This window comes from Xyrauchen texanus, chromosome 26 (assembly GCF_025860055.1).
Source record: "Xyrauchen texanus isolate HMW12.3.18 chromosome 26, RBS_HiC_50CHRs, whole genome shotgun sequence".
In the NCBI taxonomy this organism is placed as follows: Eukaryota; Metazoa; Chordata; class Actinopteri; order Cypriniformes; family Catostomidae; genus Xyrauchen; species Xyrauchen texanus.
This window is the reverse complement of record NC_068301.1, coordinates 10577706-10603820: the sequence shown is the minus strand read 5'-3', so window position 1 is coordinate 10603820 and position 26115 is coordinate 10577706. Positions and strand designations below refer to the sequence as shown.

At 36.0% G+C, this 26115-nt stretch overlaps 1 protein-coding gene across 1 annotated transcript in view; it reads right to left on the bottom strand.

Moving 5' to 3' along the window:
- Positions 1 to 8153: 8153 nt before the first annotated feature.
- Positions 8154 to 26115, bottom strand: part of eif3eb (eukaryotic translation initiation factor 3, subunit E, b) — a 28691-nt gene continuing 10729 nt past the window's right edge. Inside the window, exons 8-13 of the mRNA XM_052093522.1 lie at positions 23537 to 23663; positions 20937 to 21038; positions 19733 to 19842; positions 17776 to 17878; positions 13327 to 13461; positions 8154 to 10856 (exon numbers count right to left, since the gene is read on the bottom strand). Coding sequence (XP_051949482.1) covers positions 10818 to 10856; positions 13327 to 13461; positions 17776 to 17878; positions 19733 to 19842; positions 20937 to 21038; positions 23537 to 23663 — 616 coding nt within the window. The 3' untranslated portion in view covers positions 8154 to 10817. The remainder of the gene's footprint in view (positions 10857 to 13326; positions 13462 to 17775; positions 17879 to 19732; positions 19843 to 20936; positions 21039 to 23536; positions 23664 to 26115) is intronic.

The following is a 26115-nucleotide window of genomic DNA, read 5'->3' as shown; positions in this document are numbered from 1 at the left end:
CCCCTTAACCTGTCCTGACCACTGGTTAGTTGGCATGATTGATTTTAGTATTTTTGTTTAGTAAAATTGGTAATAGGATTTTGAGAAATGTAAAGCTACAACTATCAACTAATTTACTAAATTTATTTGTTGATTATTCCTTCGCATATTAAAAGCCACATGTTATTACCTGCATCCAATTGAAAAATCACGTTACTCGATTGTCTTGCTTAGTGATCACCTTCAAATAATGTGCAAATTCAAAGCCATTAAAAACTAATAGATAATGACAATTGTTGCCATTCAATTTTGTGATTTTTTTAAATGCATTTTATGGTAACACTACATTAATGTTACATTTGTTAAGGGTTTATGAAGGGGTTCATTAATGAGTAATATGTCATTTACAAATGCGTTATAAATCATCTATAGCAGTTATAGCAACATGTATGAAAAGGGAAACTTTCATCCAATACTTACCAAATAGTGAGCTTTTTTACTTGCATGTTATAAATGCTTACTAAATACACTGGTTCATATTTATATTTATCAAAAACATAAAATGCCCTAATTCATGATGTCACAATATAGCACAAAATAGATTATATAATAATTTTTCTACAGTCTTCTTTGTGTTAACATTAATTAATGTAATGTCTCCAGTAATAGCAATAATGTACTCTGAGTGGTGTCCCAACTTATCTAGTTCTAGTTACCTAAAGTCATCTGCAAAAACATGTTTCAGGTCTTCATGCTCATTCACAGCATATATTATATATTAAAGCATGATGACCATTAAACCATACTGAACTTTATTTACATAGTTTTATAATGTTTGCAACTCTTTAATAAATGCTTCAAATCAGTCCATTTTACATGAAAGTACAGGTAGGCTGCTAATGTTGAATAAGTGTTATTAAGCATTTATAACACAAGGTAAAATGCTTACTATTTTACTGGTATTACCTGAAAGTCACCCTTTTTTATGCATTTTGTTATAACCGCATATTCATGATTTAAAGGCAACGCTAATGTGAAGACCCATTTTATTGATAGTTATTGTCGCAGTGGAAAAATTCCGATTTTCAATCCAAAAATATGATTTTGTAAACATAGAATCTATGCATCCTTAAAAGTTTATGCCACACAACATTAAAAGACAAAATATTTGTTCATCAAGCTATATGTCTTTCTATCACCATATGCTGAATGAGATTACCACATTCCCATATTACATGTCCAAACAAATTTTGTTAGTGTAATGAACAAGCAGACTCCCATGTGATCATGTTGCATGAACAAGACATACTTAATTATATAGCTGAGCTGCACTTTTTAAAATTTGATATGTTTCAGCAGCGTTAAAAGAGTTGGTGGAATTGACACTTTATAACCAAATGTAGTTAGGTCCAGGGCTTGACAACATCTTACATAACAGATGCTTTTATACTGCTCAATGGCTTGTGAGAAAGAGGAACAGTTGTTGCTATTGGCATAGGCTGGTTGAAGGAGTTGCTATAACCACAGCACCAGTCTCAGTGCCAGCTTAAGACTATTTTGCATGATGCCCACTAAAATTAACACTTTAGCACACTTCATTTAGGGTGGAGCTGGATATTTATGATGCTCAAGACACAGTTTCCTGTAGGAGAGTGTTGTTCTGAAAATCTCCTACAGGAAACTATGCTTGAATACACATTATGCAAAATAAACCTATAAAAAGAGATTGCTGGTGCTTTAGTCTAACCTGTTATTTATTCATGAATATAAAATACAAATAATCATTTTCATTCAAATATCCATTTGCACAAAACCACTCTCTTCAAGGCTTAAGCTGCTACATATAACTGATAAAAAATTTAAAATCCAAACATTTTACTCTCTTCTTCAACCATGCCCTTTTGAAGTGACTTAAAAATCACTCTAAGACAACAGGTGGAAAAATACCAATACAAATTGATCATACTGTAAATATAATACTGTGAAATAAAAAATTATGTCAAGATAACCTTCAAATCAAAGGTGAAAATTATTTATTCATATTGAAACTTATTGAAATTAAGAGCATTAACTTCTACTTAAATAAAGAGAGAAGAAATTATCTCAAAGATCAATAAGAGTGAGCAATATTAAAGATTACCATTGAACAGAATTTGATGTCTCCTATGTGACACAAAATGTCTAGCAAAAGAAATTATAATGCAAGCTTGAAGGAAATTTCTTATTAGTCATTCTAGATGATAATTCAACCTTCAGACTCTCTGATCTCACCTGCTCAGCAGATGTTGCAGTCATGGTACCAGGTGCAATGGTGACTTTCAGGTGACTCTTATTTCTCCTCTTCCTCACTGTTGTAGAGGACTTTTCTGCTGTCCTTTCCTCTTTCTTCTCATCATTTCCCTCTTCCTTCTTTACTTCCTCTTCTTCTCTCTTCTTCCCCTGTCTTTCCTTCACCTTCTTCCTCTGTTTCTCTTGGGACAGAGGAGTTGCCATTTTGATCATCCCGAAAATTCCCTCATTTAGCAGAGCGGCAGAGACGCTCTTATCCTTTGGCTTCTTCTTCCGCTGAAAGAAAAGTGAAATCAAAGTATTCATAATAAAACCTGCAACAGCCAAACCACACTTCTGAACTTATTGAGGTTACAGTTGCTTTAGATTGATGCAAATGATCACAATACCAAAAAGGCCACAAAGAGGTTTACTGAGCTTAGTGTCTATTCTGCTATTTCTGACGCCCACTGCCTAGATCACACAAAGGAGTTCCTATTAGATAGCCTGTGACTGTGATTGAAGATGTCAGATACACAATTAGGTGGCCTTTTTTTTTTTTTGGTCAACTCAGTTCATTCATACATAGAAAGCAGGTACAAAGCAGCATTCATGGTGGCTTTTATTTCAGGGCTTGAATCAAGGCTTTTGTATCATCCAAAAATCATGGGCCCTATTGTAAGTGTGCTACCTCTAAGCCATGTCGTTAGCTCAAAGTCAACGGGCATGTCCATGAAATGTTGTTATTTTCATGCAAGCATGTGCTAAGAGTAGGCGCAAGTGGGTTTGGCAAAATTGTGCACGCAAAACACTAATGGGCTGGGTCAAGTGTAGTTTAATTCTGAGGTTCTTCTCCGGTTATTATATATTCCATTCCATCAAGCACCAGCGATATTAACAAAGACAGCACATCCATAAGAAGTTGGTTGTGTAAATGGACTGTATGCAATAATTTAGAAGAATATAAATATGGACTTCCATTCTTTTGTGCATTATTTGTGTCCTTGTTAAATCTCAGGCACCCTTCTTTTATACACATGGAAAATGTGGTTCTCATTAGTTTATGCTATGTTAAATTATAGAATTATAAATCATTATTCATTTTCATCTGACACACAAATCATGGGAATACTACCCATAAGAGTGATTGTATCTGTATGCACTTCACTTATACCAGTCGATTTTTATTTGAAATTTAATATCTCTAAATTCAAATTCAAATTTAAATAAAAAAGAAAACATAATCAATATAATGAAATCATCAAAAAAATCATACCAAATCCAAACATTTTACTCTCTCCAACTTCTTCCACCATCCCTTTTAGCAGTGACTTAAAAATCACTCTAAGACAACAGGTAGAAGAATACAATACAAATTGATCATACTGTAAATCCAATTTTAAAAATAAACATAGCCTAATAATAATAATAATACTTAAAAATAAACCATGACCTATAGATTTAGTTTTTAGTTTTATCACAAATCTGATAAATGTTTTGTTTCATAAAATGGCTACAACTGTGATTGTCAAGGACATCATTTGATTTTGTACTATATTTTCAGAATTTGGACATTAAATTTTATTACCACCAGCTGGTGGAATCTCCAAATTGCAAAGGTAGAAACTGAATTTTGACCTTGTGCTGCAAACAGACTTACTTTTGATACATCCAAGCACAATTACCTATTTTTCAGAAAAATAGCAAATTGCCCATTGCACTGCTTCATTACCAAACAATGCACACTCAGTTTGCATGCCTACACCCACAGTTCAAACACCAAGCATCTTCACTGCCATGAAAACTGCGCTTCGAATTAGTGCTCTCAGGAAAATGGAATAAGATGTAGTGCATGGTCATTTCAGTGTTAATACATAACACTAAATATAGGAGTGAACTAACATCTAACATCATGTGACTAAGAAAAACATTTTTCTCAATTTATCTGCAATGTATTGTGTTCAGAATATATGAGAATACACAAAAATAGCAGGAAAAGGCACTGCAAATAGGCAAAAGTTTTTATTTGAAAAATATACTTGTGATATTGACCTTGAAAAAGTACTGACCTTTATAATTATGTTATTACAGTAACCAAAATAAATTTGTATTTTGCATCTGCTCAATAAATTGAGCAAACAAATCAAATTGATCTTAATTTTTATACTTTATCTGCCTTTTCTCTCTGGCAATGAGATAATGTCATTTTAATCTGTTTTTCTCTGTCCACTTGGAGGACAGGGGAGGAAACAGCCTTTTGTTTTCTCATAACAGTGAACAGAGACAAAGTGTCTCCATTCATGCAAACAGAGCTATCACAGGGTCATCTCTATCCTGCAGTCTATCAAACTCAGCACCAACACAACAAGCTTACAGTGACAACTGACCAATAGATTCAATTCACATTAAAGGGATAGTTCACATAAAATTTAAATCTCTAATCATTTACTCACCCTCATGCCATCCCAAATGTTTCTTCTGCAGAACACAAACAAAGATGTTTAGATGGATATCTCAGCTCTGTAGGTCCATACAATGCAAGTGAATGGTGATCAGGCTTTCAAAGCACCAAAAAGGATATAATGTCAGCATAAACTATCCATAACACTCCAGTGGTTTAATAAGTGTCTTTTGAAGCGATCAAGTTGGTTTTGGGTGGGAACAGACCAAAATGTAACTACTTTTTCACTGTCCATATTGCCATTGCAATGTCTAGGCACGATGATGATTTCAAGCTCGATTACAGTTCCTAGTGCTTGACGTATGTGCAGAGCATTAGATGGCACCGTAGGAAGTGTATTTGAGATTGAAATCATGATTAAAATAGAGACTGCTGTCAATATGTACTTGTCTTTATATACTTATTAGACCTTCAAAGTTCTGGCCACCATGGTCACTTGGATTGTATGGACCTACAGAGCTGAGATATTCTTCTAAAAATCTCCATTTGTGTTTAGCAGAAGAAAGTAAGTCTTTCACATCTGTGATAGAATGAGGGTGAGTAAATGATGAGAGAATTTTCATTAGCTCACCTTTTAATGGACCAATAGACCAGTCTATGGCTCACAAAGGATTTATAATGCAATCATTATTTGTATAAATCATAAGGACTAGAACATCGTTCTGAGACGCTTGCAAAGCCATCTCCATGTCATCTACCTGCATATTCAACAAATTACAATTCTGGCAAAGTATTCATTTAAAATAGCATTCATGGTTTCTATGTACAAAACAAAAGGTAGGTAGGTGGTAGAAAAAAGGAGGTAGGATAACTTAGATCTCCTTTAAAGTTCAAAGAAATGTGTTGTGTTGCAATACTGGCCTCTAGAGGCGGCTTGGTGAAATGTGAAAATAATTATAAGGCACACTTGAATTAGTGTACAGTGACATACTGTAAACACTTCATACTGTATATGCAATTTGCATTGTTTATGTATAAGAATTCTTATTCATGCATAGCTGCTTTGAACAACATATAAATTAGTAAAGCAAAGAAGCAATGTGGTTGAGCCACTGTTTTATTGTAAATTAATAACAAATATAATGGCAAGGAAAATAACAAATAGGAACTCAGGTTATATGGGTGCTTAATCTTGTGAGCACAATGCACAAACATTAATTAAATATGTGTCGCTAGCTTGATAATGAAGCGATCCCTTACCTGATTCTGGTGTTTTGCCTTGGATTGTATCTCCATAGCTGAAAAAGAAACAGATGATTCAATTATGGAAAGGAAACCAACAAGGACGGTTTTAAAATGGCTAAATTTATTGAGATAAATTAATAAAATCACAATGAAAAATTAATAACAATGAAAAATGTTCAGTATAAAGGAAAAATATATTATATATGTCTATATATATTATATAAATACATTTATAAAAAAAAAAAAAAAAAATCCATACTTCCATTTGTTTCATATGTTGAATTTTTATTTTTTTCTAAAATGTGAAAATTAACAGTAATAAAGAATGTGTTCAAACTTTTGACTGGTACGGTCAGAGAAATATACATGTGCAAATGTTGAAACTAATCCCAGACACAGTGATCATTCAGCCTCAGCAAGTGAGAACCTGCTTTGAACCATGACCCAGCACTTCTAAAAACATATTCTTCTCTTTCTAATGTCGTTAGACAGGAATTCATTGCCGACCAGACCAATGGGGCCAGTGCCCAGGGGCCCTTGACTGCTTAGGAGGGCCCTGAGCTTTAAGGTTGCATGATCCAGTTTGGCAAACCCCTCGCTCAAACACCCATCAACAATGAAAATGCACCCCCTGGTCAACAACTTTTGGAGGGGGGCCCTTGGAGATAATTGTCCCCAGGGCCTTTGCAGGAAACATGTTATGAGTCAACTACACAAATATGATACCTATACATTTGTGAAAATGTAGGCAATGTGTTTATCTGATACATGATTGACAACTTAAAATGTAGGCTACAAATAGTATGTTGGATTTAACAACCACTTTTATATGTGCATGAATAAGAGTCATGAATTAACTTTGTCTAAAGCAGTTCAGAACAGTTTTCAATGAACTGTATGCAGCGACTGTTAATGCATACATTCCTGGATAACATTTAATTTTAGGATACTGTCTAAGAGAGTAATGAGTGATTTGAGGATTTGAAACGCCCCTTCAGATGATGAAGTGACTGTGAGCACACATGGATCACAAACCAACTCAACCAATTTTCCATTATATGTCAACTTAAAGCAGCCACTTGTGGAAAGTCAGTAAAGACTTGCATCCTGGAAACCAGCATCACTGTCCATGAATAGAACGGACAAAAATTAAATATTTCCACTGTAAAATGTCTTTTTCTACATCTTCCTGAAACACTCTAGATAGGCCAACTAGTTCATAATGTGAGCATATAACTGATCTGGAAACAACTTCAATTGATAATTCACCTTAAAATGAAGATCATGTCATAATTTACAAACTCTCGTGTTGTTCCAAACCACAACTTTCTTCCTTAGGAGATGTTAGGCAGAATGTTGGCCTCAGTCACCATTTACTTTCATTGCATCTTTTTTTGCAATGCAATGAAAGTGAAAGGTGACTGAGTGATTAGTCTGGCATGTATCCATGGAAGAAAAAAATCATAGGGTTTTGGAACAACATGAGGATAAGTGATGACAGAATTGGATGAACTATCACAGAGTATTTTTTTAACGAATTCACCATGTAAAAAAAAAAAAAAAACATTCCCACAAAAACTGATTCAGGATTAGTTTGCGGAGAACTAAAGCATTTGTTACCTGAGAGGTATCTTTCCAAATAAAAGGAGGAGCTTTGGTTTCCCCAGCAGCAGAAGAACAAGCTCCAGACCAAGACAGTGGCCAACACCAGCACAATCACCCAGACCAGCCGGCCTGGGGCCGGGAACGCCAGGGCCCAATCTTGCAATGCATCCATACTTAGCCTCTCTTCTGTCCACTCCCTCCTCCTTTCAGCTTAGCTCCTGTGCCTAGTGGCAGATGGGTAGCAGCTGTGCAAGACAAGCGGACACAGCCCACGTCAGCTCCGGAGGAGTGTGTGTGTGTGCGCGTGTGTTTTCGTTACTGAGCTGAGCAGTGAGTAGAGGAACACAAATCTGCTGAAATATCCAGCAGCCACTCCCAGGGCAAAACATCTCACATGCGCACACACACACACACAAGCTCATTTACTCAAGCTTTAAGACCTGTTGGTTAATGGTAGGTGGGAGCAGAGAAATGCACCCGGGGCGGTTTAAAACCAGCCTCTGCTCCGACGACATACTTCACTGAATACTTGTGTGCACCAACACAGAGCTTGTAAAGGTGTGTTACTGCAAACAGTATGGATATGCATTTTTAAATATAAAAATAATGACAACATGTTCCGGTTTCATTCATTTATCAAATTTTGTTTATTTTTCTTCATTGAGACTAAAACATTTTTTTTTCTTTTTTACAGTAAAGTAGATGGACTGAAGACACTAGTTTGAAGAATACACAATCAGATTAACTTCCTGGAAATATACATTGAGTAATTCTGTGCTTTACATAGTACAAAGAAAAAATTACTATTTTGTGGTGAAGTAAATATTGAAGAAAAGATTATGTACTTTAACTTATTCAATGTAGAAAGTATAAACTTGAAAATATAGTAAATTCCACAACTGTCCTCAATTCAAACAGGTATAAATGAATGCTCTAGCTTAAAAATAAATACTATTTATGATAGTTTGTTATCTTTACAAAGAGTCATCGTGTATCGATCCTATAGTAGACAATCTTGTCATATTTATTAGCTAATTTTAGTAAATTTCACAGGTAAATTTGTGTGAACTTTTCAAAGCTCGTGTTCCCCGCATGCACTGGGCTTGAATAATGAGCTCGCATGGTTTCAATGTTTGCAAGTTTATTTACACCATCTTTATTGTTGGTTTGTTACGGTTGATAACTTGTTTGTTGTAGTCTGTAGTTAATTTTCAACTCAAAATTAACCATTCATGATAAACAAAATTATTTGTTTATTGTTATAGTCATTGTGTTTTGTGCACCAGGTGCTCAAGTCTGCGTGCACAGCTCTCGAAATTAAAGCAAGGTGATGTCTTATTGACTACAGAGCATATATTTAAGTGATAGTTCACCCCAAAATTAAAATTCTCTCATTATTTACTCACCCTCATGCCATCCCAGACGTATATGACTTTGTCTTCTGCAGAATACAAATGAAGATTTTTAGAAGAATATTTCAACTCTGTAGGTTCATACAAAACAAGTGAATGGTGGCCAGACCTTTCAAGCTCCAGAAAGCACAAAGGCACAATGAAAGTAATCTATATGTCTCCAGTTATTAAATCAGTCTTTATTCTGAGATATGAGCAGAGATATCCTTCTAAAAATCTTTGTGTTCAGGAGAAGAAAGTCGTACACATTTGAGATAGCATGAGGGTGAGTAAATGAGAGAATTTTAATTTTTGAGGGAACTATCCCTTTAAGCTTCCATGCAGTAGGCTTCCATTTGTGATTATATATAATGTCCTACATGATTATATATAATATACAATAAAAAAAAAAATACAATTAAAAACAACTTTAAAATGCTTGTACACTTTAAAAAGTATGGTTTAATTCAGTGCGACGTCACTTGAGTAAAATGTACAATAAAGAGTGCACACAATTTACTTGACAAATAGAATTGAAAAGTAAACTTTGCTTGAGAGTTTCTAATAAGCCACCAAGAGTTGTGTCTAGCCTTTTCTTAAAAATATGGTCTGTTAAATGTAATTAATTTCTGTGTGGAAATCATTTCCCAGGGTTTTTTGGGGGGAGGAGGGTTTTCAGTGTACAATGTCCACAAAGTGTATTTGGACACTTAAGCTAGACTTGCATATGTATACATTTATTTGCATTATACAACAAAATATATACCAAGAGGCATTTATTTTAAAGAAATCTCATCACAAAATGTTTTGGAGACACTGCACTTTTCTTTATGAAAATGACACTTACCAATTTTATTCAAAATAGTTTCTAGTTACTCATCTTTCCAATTAAAACTGGATTAGATTTGAACAGATAGGAGGATGCATTGTAGACGTTAGTTTGGCAAACATACCAAACGTATTAGTTTCCAGGAAATGCTCATTCAGTAAATTCAGTGTACCAAGCAGTTCTTCACAAACACTTTTTACCAGAACTTTCATGTGGAACGGAGTTTGAAATTCAAAAATAACCAAAGGAAAAATTTTAAATGTCATTTTGAGGAAGCTTGTCATTAATGAGTCACAACCAAATGATCTTTCCATCTTGGTTCACTCTGACAACATACGGTTTTAAAATCCTCTGGCCCAAAATTACCTGGTGCCCCCCAAAATCAAACACAGCTTGCCAACATTCCTAGGTTTCAGTTGCAGCTTGTAAACACATTACAAAGTCTAGCAGACTTTAAAGGGACAATGTTTAGGTTGGTAATAACTGGCTTGTGGATGTCTATGGTTGAGTAACCTGACGTTGGTGGAAAATTAAGTCACTGCTGCCATCTAGTGTCAACAACATCAGATGAGAAATTAAAGTGTGTTGTTTTAAAGACAACTGTATGCAAGCAATTCACAAGTTGACTTCCTCAAAGAGTGTAAAAACTGCTGGACTTTCAAAATATTACTACAGTATTCTAGCAGGGAGAAACTACTTGTAATAAGCTGTAGAGCAGGGGACAGGTATTTTTACCATATTCTGTTTGGGACCGCAGAAATTCAACTTCTTGGAAACGTTTTCAGCATTTATTTTGGTGTTATGATGTTCATAATAAATTGCAATTGGGGAAATGTTATTTGACATAATATAGAACTGGAATATTCACGATAACTTAAATCACTTTATAAATGCTTTCATACAATATACATAAAACTTACCGTAAGCTTTTAAAATACCCCAGAACCCTGTAACACTTGTCATGCTGTGGAAATGTCTGCAACAGTCCTTTGTAAAATGATCCTAATATAAAACATACCTATAGGTAAAAGTTAGTTAGTTAAATAGTGTGGTTGAGGAGTATAACAGTTGATCCACCGTTTTGTTTTTTGCTGCTGGTCTAATAGAAACCAGTGTCCTGAGCCGCCCAGTTTGGTGTCTAGAAAAGAATACAGAGGAAGATTAGTGACATGTTAGTGACAGATACAGCATGTACAGAGCCAAAATGAACTTTTCACAAAAAACGTTTTACAAAAATAATTGCCCAAAAACACATTTCTCAAATGAAATCATATCTTTGAAGCAATGTCTCGACAGTAAATATCAAGCAAAGTACCGGAGAGCAGAAGATAGATGGTGTGAATTACTATGCGGACGTATTATGCGGACATATTATTCAGCCATTACGCCGAGTCAGGGATTTGTCTTTGGAGTGTGGAACATATTTGGAGAATTCTAGGCCCGCTAATGTTGGCTACTGTTCATTCATGGGGCCAACGCTTCAGCGCTTGAATACAATAGTTTCCCAGCATGCTCTTTTTATTACAGTAATTGATTCCAAGAAGGCCCAGTTGAAGGAAAAACTAAATCCGTCAGCCAAGCAAACACCCTAAATGTGTTGTATTGTTTGCTTTGAGTCTGGTACAGGGTTGCTGCAGAGTTTTTAAAATCAAAATTAAGACTTTTTAAGACCTGAACAAATAATATGATCCCCATCCCAAAACAAACCCACACAATCTCAAAATAAATCATGTATCACAGACTCTTACTAAAACAGGCAAGGGCACACATTCAACATGGCCTTAACATTGATTCTCAGTAAAACAGGGTAGGATATATACACAAGTTAAAACTTCTCAAGACATGTTTTCCACATATATATCACATTAAAATTGGTTTATGTACCATTATATAAATAAATAAAAAAGTACAGTTCGACCAATGTAGGATTTTGCTGATACAATAATGTGTTGAAAGGCAATTAATCTGCCAATGGTTTTTAAAATTGGTAGCCTATATTAAATTAAAATTATTTGATTCACAGCACTGAAATTTTAACTTTGAAGGCTGAAACACAGGGTACCGTAATTTCCGGACTATAAGCCGCAACTTTTTTCCCACGCTTTGAACCTTGCGGCTTAAACAACGACGCGGCTAATATATGGATTTTTCCCGCTTTCAAATTTTATTAAAAAAAAAAAAAAAAAAAAACATACATTCTGTGACGTGCTCAGTTTTTTGGCGGCATGAAGCTTTCATTAGACCAATGAAATTTCCGAACGGGTTAAGGTCAAACAACTTTTTTGTTTACAGTTTAGATTAAATCGAGCGCGCTCAAACTTCCCATCATTCTGATTACGGTAGTCATTTTGTCACCCTCAAGACACGGAGAAATGCATAAGATGCAGCTTTCAAGTTGAATGCGATTGATCTGGCTGTTGGAAAAGGAAATAGAGCTGCTGCACGGGAGACGATGGAAACAGCAGCGTGATGAATTGACTCAGTGCAAAAAGACAACGAAAGCTGAGGCTATTCAACTCCGACACCGAAGGAGATGACTTCAGTGGTTTCGTGTGCACAAGAGGAGAAAGATAGTGACCAATGACTTTCTTGCTAGGCTACTGTTTACTGCTAAGTTTTTATTTTTTGTTACAAGCCGTGTGTGGCAGCGGGGGCGTGGTCAAGCGCCCGTTCGGGAGAGAAAAGCGGTAAGGGCGCTTACACCTGAGCTAAATTATGTCTAACACCTGTGTCTAATTTCAGTAAGCGTGGGGAGAGCGGCATAAAAAGGCAGCAGAGAGAGAGAGTGAGTGAATGTCAGACAGACACACGTCAGTCTAGTGTTGGGGCATAGATCGAAGACCAAGAACTGAGAAACTTTATCAGATTGATTGTAAACATTGCTGTGGCCATTAAAAGCCTTCCCTGGAACGTCAAGTGCCCTGCTTCACGTGTCCTTCTTGGGAAAACTGTCACACTGGCACCAGTGTGACAGTTTTCAGCACTTGATGTAAGCGCCCTTTCCGCTTTTCTCTCCCGGACGGGCGCTTGACCACGCCCCCGCTGCCACACCGTGTTCCGTTAAAGCCTATTTATTTTTGTTACAAGCCGTGTTTCGTAAAAGCCTGTGTAAAGTTCAATGTACCGGTAGGCACCTGCGGCTTATAGACAGGTGCGGCTTATTTATGTTCAAAATAATAATTTTGTTAAAATTCAGGTGCGCTCAATAATCCGGAAATTACGGTACTCTTATTTTGAAATAGATGAGGTTCACTGCTTCCAGCTGATCAATCAAACAGATGGCCATAATGATTGTGAACTACTCTGCAAAAGCAGGAAGCACTCACAAGCCCCTGCTTAGAGAAAATACAACAGTGCCACGTTTTCACTCACAAGAATGCAGCGAATGCATTTATTTAATCAGATCATAATCTTTTTATGTTTTATAATCACATTAGGTCATATCAAGATTCCTGTCTTTCCGCCCCCAAATATTAGACCTCTAGAAATTGTAATTAAGACTTTGTTGTATCATTTATGATATTTAAGACTTTTTATGGCCTTAAATTTTGGAAAACTGAATTTAAGAAATTTTAAGACTTTAAGGATCTGCAGGAAACCTGTGGTACCTCGTTCCTGTTGCTGTGGCTGATTTTCTTCTCGATGTTCATGGCCAGCATCTGACTGCGGAAGGACAAGCTCTTGGTCTTCTCAATCACCTGCTGATATGGTGATACTGCGTTGTTACCCATCACCACATGACCCTGGGCAGAAAAGCGTCAGTGAACACAGAGCCAAAATTATGAAGTGTCTCACTGTCCAGTACTTAGAGGGGGCACTGTATATAGTCAAATTTCAGCACTTTCACAATTTTAATAGATTGAACTATTGAAAACAACTTTATTTGGCCAATTTTACGCCTCTTATCTACATTAGAATGGCATTTTTCTTCACCCAAAACTGAGACTTTGGAAGACGCTTTCCATTACTGCATTCTTTGGAAAACTATGCCGTTAGGAAACTGAAAACATGAGTTTTCAAGTTAAAATGGATTAGTGTGAGCGTAAAGTTGGAGAAGTTCCTTTAGAATTGCAATTGACTGAGAAGCTGTTTCATGGCCAGGTGTGGACTGTTTGCAGGTTATTTCATTAAATTATGCATTTCAAATGTCTGAAGCTGATTTCAAATGTAGAATTTGCATTTGGAAGCGGTTGCCATAAACTATCATTACGAGGTCCAGAGAGCTGTAAATGCTAGCAAAGCTGGTCATAGGTAGTCTGAAAAAACAAAACAAATCTATCAGAGAGATGGCAGAAAATCAAGCAGTGGCCAAATCAACTATTTGGTACGTTCATAAAAAGGAGGAACACACGGGTGAGCTCAGAAACACCTAAAGGCCTGGACTACCATGGAAGACAACTGTGGTAAAGGATCACAAAATTCCTTCCTTGGTGAAGTAAGCCCACTTTAAAACATCAAGACAAGTCAAGAACACTCTCCGGAATGTAGGGGTATAATTGTCACAACCTACAATCAAGAGAAGACTTCATGAAAGTAAATTCAGAGGGTTTATCACAAGGTGCAAACCACTGGTAAGCCTCAAGAATAGGTAGGCCAGACTAGACTTCCAGAGGAAGGAAGGGAAGGAATGGCTCATGACTGACGCATACCACATCACCTGTGAAACATGGTGGAGGCAGTGTTATGGCATGGGTATGTATTGCATCAAATGGAACTGGGTAACAAGTATTTGTTGATGACTGATGACAGAAGCAGTGTTTAGGGCTGAATACAATCTGTTCAGATTCAGCCAAATGCTGCAAACCTGAAAGGATGGCGCTTCACAGTACTGATGGACAGTGATGCCAAACATATTGTGGAAGCAACCAAAAAGCTTTTCAAAGCTAAGAAGTGGAATATTCTTCAAGGGCCATGTCAGTCACCTGACATCACCCAGTTGAACATGCATTTTACTTGCTGAAGACAATACTGAAAGCACAAAGACCCACAAACTTAAGACTGCTAAAGTAAAGGCCTGACAAAGCATCACTTGGGAGGAAACAAAGAATTTGGTGATGTCCATGGGTTCCAGACTTCAGACAGTCTTTCACTGCAATGAATTTTCAACCAGTATTAAGAATAATAATATTATTTATGATTGTGTTAGTTTGTCCTAACCGTTCACCCAATTCGAATGTAAATCCCTTCAAATTAAAGATGACAGACAGTACTTCTATATAGTCATTAAAAATCCATTGTGGTGGCGTCCAGAGCCAAAATGAAGAATTGTCTCACTGTCCCAATACTTATGGAGGGCACTGTATAAACTTATTTTCCAACAAAAATGCATTTATGTCCTTCTTAAGAAAGAAAATAAAACAAAATGTAACAATAACACTTTATTAACATTTTCCAAGCCAAGTCTTCCACAGTTTTAAAGTTAGAAATGAACTAAAATAGCACAAATGCAAGTGAAATTAAATGTTTCCCAAGTGGGAGGCCGACTAATTGAAAGAACTAGTCCACAAAGTATTCATTGCTATGCCCATAAATCTCTTAAATCCTCATCCTCCTCAATATTATTTGGCTGGCAGGCTGTGACCAACCACTATGTATATGGAATTCACATGATTAGCATCAGGGTGTCAAGTGCTGCTTTGAACTTCACATGAAAAGTGGTGCAAACAGTGGCTGTGTCCGGAATGGCACACTACTAGGGGTGTAATGGTATATCGTGGCATGATGCATCACGGTTCAAAACTGTGACAATCAGACTTTTATTTTTTATTTTAGCGTTTATCCTATCCAAAACAGGCAACATCCTATGCCTACGTAACATGGGCATACAAATGGAAGTTGCTCCGTTGGACACAAGGAGCTCTAAAATACGATTGCACACTAGCAGCCACAGGTGTTGTATGAGGAGTTAGACTGAAAGTGAAACCAGTAGTGGGAGAGAGAGACAAACCTTTTCAGCGCGAGGGATCAAATGTCCGTTTTAAATGCGAGACTGAACCGAACCGTAAGTTTAGTATCGTGAACCGTTACACCTCTACATACTACCCATTCTACTCTTTCCATTTCTGTTAGATATGACAGAAACAGTTAGATGTGATTGTATGCCATTCCGAAAAAGACCCACGTCTTGTTCTGCACGTAATGATACTTCATCTGAATTAGCTGACACTTCAAAAGCTCAGAGGTAACGGATACAATGTTCAAATTATATGAACTTCTTTCGGAGTGTCGACAGACCCTCCACACAAGAACCCCAACAAGCTGTGCAGCGGTCCCAGTTTCTTGATAGTTAAGATTTGATGTGCTTCTGTGGAAAAATCCCCACATACAAAAAACTTAATTTTTTGTCAGAAGTCACATCTGTGTGTGTTTTGTAAGAGGTCCTTTCTCCATTACTTTCATTGACATGGAATCGCTACACGTGTGCTTGTTTCTTGTGTGTGCATCCCTGGACACAACGCAAAGGTTCTGCCCAATACCAACCAGTGTTTAGAACTCACACAGTGCTGAATAAAATGAAAATTGGAAAGTGCATTAATGGCGATTAAGAAAAATTGAAGCATTTAACATTAATCGCATGCAAAAACGTGTTCATTTTGACACCTCTAGTTTTCAAAAATAAATGTATTAATGTGGACATAGCCTAGGTATAACAATGTAAAACTGAAGGCTTTATAAGAATAAGTGGTTCAACATCATCTTGGTTTTATAGCATATTTGAAATGTATTCAGACCCTTAACCAATTCTATTATTTTACTGAAATGCAAACCCAACATTTCTCTGTTACCAACATATTTTATTTGATAGCACTAACTCTTAATGTTAATGCTAAAATGTATTATGTTAAGACTTTATACATCATACTTTAACCAAAAATTGTTAACATAAGTATTTGATCTCTGTGTAGCAAATGCTGTACGTTTTCAATAAAAAATTATCAATAATGCCACAAATGCCTTACAATTAGCCTTAACCTTAAAAACTCACAGTCAAGTCATCATTAATCACTTGTGAATCTGAGAGTTGAAAGCGAAAATGAGACTTAATATCCAAGATTAGCAATTCCAAAAGAATGGATGCACGGAATGTATTGACATTTTGACCAATCTTGAAAGCCGATCATTTATGATTGTTAATATTATAAATCTACACTCACTGAGATCTTTATTAGGAACACTATGGTCCTAATAGACTGCCCGATGTGGTCTTCTGCTGTTATAGCCCATCCGCCTCAAGGTTCAACATGTTGTGCATTCTGAGATATTATTCTGCTCTCCTAAACTGTACAACGTGGTTATATAAGTTACCGTAGCCCTTCTGTCAGCTCAAACAAGTCTGGCCATTCTCTGTTGACCTCTTCATCAACAAGGCATTTTCTGCAGAGTAAACTCTAGAGACTGTTGTGTGTGAAAATCCCAGGAGATCAGCAGTTACAGAAATACTCTCTTACAATCATGCCACGGTCTAAATCACTGAGATCACATTTTTCCCCATTCTGATGGTTGATGTGAATATTAACTGAAGCTTCAGACCCATATCTGCATGATTTTATGTAATGCACTGCTGCCACATGATTGGCTGATTAGATAATCGCATGAATAAATAGGCATTAAGGTGTTCCTAATAAAGTGCTCAATGAGTGTATATAATATAGTGTTCTAGTCTAATATAGAATTTAACATGCCAAAAGTAAAATCAAGCATCAAAACATAATATACACTGGAACAGATAAGTGATGCTTTAATTTTTTTTGAAACCTGTAACAGAAAGAAAGGATTCAGTTTGAACTGGAAATAATAAGCCCTGATATTATCTGCTGCTTATATTGGCCTAATCAGATGCAATATCTTAAGCTAATAATAGCTTTTACCAATATGGCTGCCAAAATATTGTGCATCCCTTCCAAAAAAATGAAAGAATTTGGTCTGTTAACCTTTGTTAGACACTACATAAAAAAATATCAATCTTTTACTGGCATAAGACAACAGTGGTAGTCCAGTGCGTATCAAAATAATGGGCTTTGTGTTTTGACTTGTTCCACGCCCCAGAGCTCTCTCACCAGTTTGGAGTCGATTTTGGCGTCCAGTCTGGCATTGCGGATCAGGTTTACGATCCATCTCTCAGCCTCCTCGGGGGTCATATTAAGCTTATCTGCCAACATGCTATCCAGAGACAGGAAGAGCAATGGATGAGGGGAGAGATGAGAGAGGGACAAAAAAAAAAAAAAAAAAAAACAGAGGTTGCCTGGGGTCAACAACAAGCTGTAGCACTTATCTTCAAACACGAGTTCAACCAGTCCAAGTAAAATTCAATCAGTGTGATAAATACAAGCATCGAGCTGGTGGGACTTAGATGCATGTAGAATCTTAACAGATTTTACACAACACCATTTTAAAGTGTGAAAATACAGTTTAAGTCAGAAGTTTACATACACCTTAGCCAAATACATATAAACTCAGTTTCTCACAATTCCTGTAATTTAATCGTATAAAACATTCCCTGTATTAGGTCAGTTAGGATCACTACTTTATTTTAAGAATGTGAAATGTAAGAATAATAGTAGAGAGGATGATTTATTTTAGCTTTTATTTCTTTCATCAGATTCCCAGTGGGTCAGAAGTTTACATACACTTTGTTAGTATTTCCTTTAAATTGTTTAACTTGGGTCAAACTTTGGGTAGCCTTCCACAAGCTTTCAACAATAAGTTGCTGGACATTTGGCCCATTCCTCCAGACAGAACTGGTGTAACTGAGTCAGGTTTGTAGGCCTCTTTGCTCAAACATGCATTTTCAGTTCTGCCCACATATATTGAGCTCAGGGCTTTGTGATGGCCACTCCAATACCTTGACTTTGTTGTCCTTAATCCATTTTGCCACAACTTTGGAGATATGCTTAGAGTCATTGTCCATTAGGAAGACCCACTTGCGACCGAGCTTTAGCTTCATGGGTGATATCTTGAGATGTTGCTTCAATATATCCACATAATTTTCCTTCCTCATGATACCATCTCTTTTTGGAATTGCACCAGTCCCATCTGCAACAAAGCACCCCCACGCTTCACGTGTGGGATGGCGTTCTTCAGCTTGCAAGCCTCACCCCTTTTCCTCCAAACACAACAATGGTCATTATGGCCTAAAAGTTCAAAGTTGGTTTCATCAGACCAGAGGAAATTTCTCAAAGATCTTTGTCCCCATGTGCACTTGCAAACTGTAGTCTGGCTTTTTTTTTTCTTGGCTAATTTCTTTTGATTTTCCCATTATGTCAAGCAAAGAGGCACTCAGTTTGAAGGTAGGCCTTAAAATACATCCACAGGTACACCTCCAATTCAGAAGCTAATTGGCTAATTGTCTAAAGGCTTGACATAATTTTCTGGAATTTTACAAGCTGCTTAATGGCACAGTTAACCCACTGGAATTGTGATATAGTCAATTAAAAGTGAAACAATCTTTTTGGAAAGATTACTTGTGTCATGCACATAGATGTAATTTGCCAAAACTATAGTCTGCTAATACTAAATCTGTGGAGTGGTTAAAAAATATTTTAATGACTTCAGCCTAAGTGTATGTAAACTTCTGAATTTACACCCCACAATAGCAATCCAGGTGTGATCTAAATAGCAACTTTCAAAACTTAGAAACTTGCACATCTGAATTACAACATCTGTTTAAAGTGTAAAACAGTTTACGTGTGAAAATATGCCATGCAACAGCAATCCTGGCCTGAATAAAAAAAATATCACCTTCAAAGAAACTTAAACATTGGAATACCACCATCTGCTTAAATTGTAAACAAACAGGACTGTTGTTCTTTTTCTCGCATCCATCTCTCTTTCCCTCAAGTTTTCTCTGCCGAAATCCACCACATTGTGCCGTCTCTCAGCTTTTGTCAGATTTGGCTGGAGTCCCATTGATCCTGGCAGCACGGTGAATTCACAGCACGCTACATTCTATTTGAAGTACTAAGAGGATTAGCTTTATGCTACTCTATCAGGATACCTCCAAGGAGGTGGGGCTACCTGATGCTGATGCACTGATGGATCCGACAGAATGTCTCGAAGATGAACAGCCGTGCGTTTTCGATGAAATCCTCCAAGCATGCCACCAGGAAGAAGTCGTTCACCAGAACCTTGAAAACAAATTAAAAATAATTCCCATTCAGATGATGAAAAAAAGAAGTCAAATATTAAAAAGATTTAGACATTTCATATTCTATAATCTTAAGTTAAAAATTAAATGAGAAAATAAATGCTTCAATAGACCATTCTATGTTAACCATTGCACAGTATACCACCAGTTTGTACTGTAGTAACTTTCCTAAAAAGTGGTCATATTCGGTTAAACTCTGTTGTGAAGCTGCATTTGTCGATTAGATTATACCTCATCATGGTAACAGTATTTATCTGAGCATAGTGGAGCCATTCAAACAGGACATCAGACAGAGCGCTGTTAAATTGATTTTCAAGGTAAACATTTGCTAGATGGACGTTTTTGACCACTGGGCTAGTTTTAGATGCCGTGTCAAATGCACCTAGACATTCGTTCGCTGTGTCTAGCTTTTTTGGCACAAGAACATGATACGTCTGAAGTCATTTTCAGTGCTTGGCACACAAATTCTAATGCACAGTTTTAGCATTTTAATGTGCATTTTTATCTATCATTCAAATATATTTATATATATTTTTATTTCACAACCGTAATCGACATTTCAAGTAACCAACCACAGTTTGTTGTTTGCATAACGTTTAGGGGCAGGCAAATTTGAAATGGGATACAACTGAGCTGAATATACAGATGTGCTGAAGAATGAGTGCTTTACCTGCTACTTAGGCACGAATATGATTTTGCTATGTTCACACCATTTTTCACCACTGAAAATAGAGACTTTTGAAAACGCTCTTCAAAACCGCATACAGGGTTTTTAAACTTAAGCAGATTAGCGTGGACACGGCCTTCATGAATTTGATGCCCCCAGTAACTAGTTCTTCCTCAGAGGTGTGAATAACAGCAGCCTGGGAAGATGTAGGCATTACTTTGAACCCATTAGACTTGATAATTAAAACTGGTATTTAAAATAATATTACATTTCAAATACAAAAACTGTTCATATATCCAATGTAACAGCACAGTTTTTCACAGTGGGAATTACAGAAATGAAATCTTTGGTGGTTGTGTTATATGCAAGTATACACTCATACGTGCACAGCTGGTGGTGAACCTTACCGACTCGCATTCCCTCAGTTTTTTCTGCGCGCTGTCGAAATCAAAGTTAACATAGAGGCATTCCACGAACTCTGTGATGGGATCCTTGTACGTGTATGACTCCTGTTGAGAGAATGAAAAGCAAAGTGAAGCATTAATCTCACATTAATTTGACAGCAAGTGACACAGTTGTGGGTATAAAACTTGGCATTGCCCAAGCAGCACTTCCCTTTAGACTGCATTTTAAAAGTGCTACTAATTCAAAAGAACGGAATCAACACTTAAATATAACTGCAAGCAGCAATTACCAGGGCCAAACATTTAAGCAGCAGAATTAGCCAGTTAGCAAACATTGCTGGCTAATCAAAGGAGGCCAAAATAATAATTTTAGATCAAGCAGAATAAAGGCAATTTGTACATAGAACCATTTATGACAAATTCTGACCACTAGATGACACCATCCTGAAACTTAATATGGAATCTCAGGACAAAATCATATGGTCAAACAAAGTTTGGTATTAGTGTCATAATTTTAGCCTAAAGAACTGAAAAGAAATGGTATAAAAAGCAATTTTCCAGATTTCTGAACCATCAGGTGGCGCTGTGCCCAAAGTGCTCAGGTACCATCAAGGCATGGTGATGAGGACATATACCAAGTTTCGTTTCAATATAGAGTGTTGCAGAGATACAGCCTCAGATAATTTTTGCCATCTCTCAGTTGAATGTGTTATTAAATAACCACCTTGTCTATTGAAAAGCTTTTTATACTATTTGTCAGTAGGGTACCTAGATCATACAGGCAAAATTTTGTGCAAATCTGATATACGGCCTAGGAGTTCGAAAAAGTAGGCTTTCAATTAAATTCAAAACAGCGAACAGGAAGTGTAGTGGACCAATGCAAATGTGGTATCACCATGCTCAGCATGACCTAAGGAAGCTAGCAAAACAAGTCATAAAAATAGGTCAAAGTAATCCAAAGTTATAAGCGTTTTTATAATATATTTTGACCAATAGGTGGCGCTGTTCACAAACTTTGAGTACCTTCAACACATGGCCACGAAGACACATACCTAATTTCATAATTTATAATTCAAAATGACAAAATTCTAAATGGCCAACATAGGAACATTATTCAAATCGTTATGTTCCAAGGAATCCAACAATCCAACAGCCTCATAATTTTATGCCAAACTATTCAAAAGTTATATGCCTAAATAGCCATATCTATATCTCCTGACCACTGGTTGGCACTGTTCAAAAATGCTGCAGGTACCCTCAATTCATGCTATGACATATACCAAAATTTGTGTCAATACGCTAAAGTGTTAAGATAGAGCCTCACTTCCATTTTGGCGTGCTTGCCGTTGATACCGTTTAAGCAGAATTTAAAAACAGCTTGGTCTATCAAAAAGCTTTATATAACTTTTTGTTCCCAGTGTCTCTATATGATACATGACAAATTTAGTGCAAATGGGACATATGGTCTAGTAGGAGTTGGAAAAAGTAGATTTTTCAGACATTTCAAAATAGTGGGAAAACGAAAGTGCTGAGCAAAATTTTTAAGTTATCCCAAAAGATTCGCCATGACCCAAGGAATCAGAGAAAAAATTACATTTGTTTCTACGCCTTATGGTTCAAAAGTTATAAACATAAGTGACATTTTGAACAGTTGGTGGGGGTAGAGCGTTGGATTAAGGGACCCCAAATTGGGGTCAGTTATAGTTGCATCTATATAATCCTCTATCAGTTTGCCAAATTTCATAATTTTCCTATGTACGGTTCTATTGGCTGCTGAAGCAGAAGAAGATGACGATGAGTAATGGATACAATAGGTGCCTATGCACCTTCGGTGCTCGGCCCCTAAAAAGAATGTACATTTAACAAGAATGAAAGAAATTGAATGAAATGCAGCATGACAAGCTGGAAACCTTGAAGGAGAATTTGCTAAACTCATTCATCTGAACCAAAACTATTCATAACAACCTGAACAGAAATAAACAGCTCAACTCAGATGTGCCTTTCATAAAAACGTTATCAAAATATGTAAGCGTTTTGACCATGCTAGCTTGCAGATCAAGGAATGGGACAGGATGTTCAACTAGTCATCAACCAGCCAACAACCAAAACTTCTGATTGGTGTACATTTATAAGTTTAAAAAAAAAAATGTTTTGAAAAACATCTTATTGGTGTTCATATATATATATAAGTTTGATTGGTGTCCGTGCATGTGCAAAAACATTTCTGATTAGTGCCCACGTTCTGGTAAAAAAAACATATGTTTGATTGGTGTATATTTATAAATAAATAAATAAATAAATAACAAAAAGAAAAAGTTTGATTGATGTACATGTATGGGTAAAACAAAACATCCACATAATGGAATAAATCATCTGTTTGATTAGTGTACATTTATAGGTAAAATAGAAAAAACATTTAATTGGTGTTCATATATTGGGTAAAAACATCAAATTCCTGTGCTTGTATGAGTAAAATAAACTATTGGTGTCTCATACAAGATATCCTCAATACCAACTAATTGTTCAAACAACCAATTGACAACTTAATTTTGAAAATTATTTTTGCACATCCCTAACGTGATCATTGCTGTGCTGCCAAGTACCTGTTGGATGACCTTGACCAAATCTTTGAGGACTTGCCGTCGTTTTCTCACGTCCTTATTGGTGATAACCGCCGTAGTTAGGTAGCGTAGAATGTGGGGACACATAGTCTGAATTGCGTTCAGGTACCTGAAAAACCACAACATTAAATACATAACAGCACTACTAATGTTTTCAATAGAATTCTGTTTTCGCAGCGGGAGCTCCCTGTCCTCCTTTAAAGATATAAAAACAAAACATTAAAAATACTATTATGGTAACATATTGCTGCATTCTAAATCACAGTTTAATGTTTTATTCATTTAAAATGCAATTTATTACAAAGGAAAAAAACTCTTTTGCCACGAATATGCATTTTTAATTTGTCAAATGAACAACCAGTTAGTTATGAAAGTAATTTTAAGTTTCATCAACACAAATAGACAAAACAATTCTTGTTTTAATGACTTACAATTGCTGCTATGACAGATTGATTGAAAAATTCTGGACAGATTTAAATGAATAACTTGTGTTAGCAGTAACTTCTTACATCTTCGTGGGTGATTCTTTAAAGGAATCATACAACACTAATTGTGGTGTATGGTTATTGTGTGTGCAGTAGGGCTGGGACGATTCATCGACGTCATCGATTATAAAAATACGTCGATTTGCATAACATGCGTCGGTGCGTCGCAATGGAATAATTAAAATGGCACCACCCGGTTTAAGCATGGATTCCCCGAAGAACAAACTGCAGCTAAAAAAAAACTTGCCCGTGGTGATCTAAAGCGTGGGAGTATTTTAGCCAGAGACCAAACGATGTGGTGCTGTGTAAGATATGCAAATTGGAAATGGCTTATCACAGCCGTACAACCACCATGAACGAACACTTGAAGCGAAAGCATCCCGGATCGCTTGTCAAGATGGCAGCATCTCATTACTTGAGAAATAAGGGCTTGTGAGTTAATCAGAGAGCCTTAAAATAATGTGTGAAAGTGAAGAATTTAAGGCAGATATATTTTACTATTGCATAATATAATATACTATAATAGCTATACAGGTTAGCTTGGTTACAAAAGAAAACAAAACATTGAAATTACAATGGATCAAAAGTAAATCAGACAAATAAGAGAGATATAGTTTAGTTATTTAGACATATTTTGATAAATAAAATATTATTTGTAATATTTTATAATGTTATTTGACTGTCATTCATAAGTTTTTGAAGCCTGAAAAGGAAATCATTTACCCTTATTTTATTATATGACCCAAGCTAAATTTGTATAAATGACTGTGCATGAAGCACACATAGTGAGTTTGTATGGTAATTAATCATCATATATGTGAAACACCTTAAACAGACAATGAATCATCATAGTCCTAAAACAGTAATCATAGTCATAATCACAATTATTTGTCTGACAATTAATTATCAGCCAAATTTCACAATCGTGACCCCTAATTTTCATTATTAGGTTCCTACCTTGTGAATTGTTTTGTTAAAAATGTTTCTTTTAATGAGAGTTGATTAAGAATGCACAAGATTTAGTTATTCCTGTTAGAAAAACATTTAAGTGTTACTCAAATTGCACTAATTTTACTGTAAAATAATTTTATGTTGGACTGCTAAACTCGAGGTTGCACAATGTTTTGATATTCCTACTGAAAGTGACTTGAATTTTATATTTTATTTTGTTGTTGGATTGTTAAATATAGATTGCACATTCCTTTTACTCGAATTGAACACGTCTTTCTTAAAATCTCTCCAAAATAAAATTAATGTTGGACTGTAAAATGGAGATTACAGTTGAAACAGGGCTATTTTTGTTGCAGAATAATGCCCTGCAGTGCACACTCTGTTTCTTGTACATTTGTTTGTGTTTAAGAGAAGATAATTTATTAAAATATTGAAATATTAATGAGACAATTTTATATTATTTTGGTTAATTCATTGTTATATTAATGAAGAAATAATAATACAAAATCTTTAGAAAAATCTGCAAACTAGTCGTTCGATTAATCGACTAATCGAAAAAATTATCGTTAGGTGCAGCCCTAGTTGCAGAAAGTACTGTTTTTGCATTATTTCCCAGTAATCAGTTCAATTATTGAATCAGGAACTGAAAAGATACTATCAATTTGAATAGAAATATAAAAAAAGACAGGGTCAGAATTTAACCAATAACTCAATCAATAACACTATATCGATATCCAGACCGATTACATTCCAAACAATGAGATTAACTATCATAGTACATTTAATACACAAGTCTAATAATACAAGTCTTCTTTTATTGGTCCTGTTAAAATATATTACATTACAAATATCTTTCAAACACTCAACACAGTGTGTGTGTCATCTTCAAAGTGCTCAGGCTGAGTTCAGCTTGTTATATGGTCACGCAAACATGCACTGTTGCCCCTAAAGAACTTAACGCTTTCAGGAGTAAATCCCTTGTTAACACTGAGTGTTCCTTAGCTACCCAATGAAGTAAGTCACAAAACACAGCATTCATTATCTTGCAAGTCCCTTTGGCAAGTGAGAATGCAGCAGAACAAAAATGTGGTTTGTAACACCTCTACTTTTTAATGAGCAATTTGA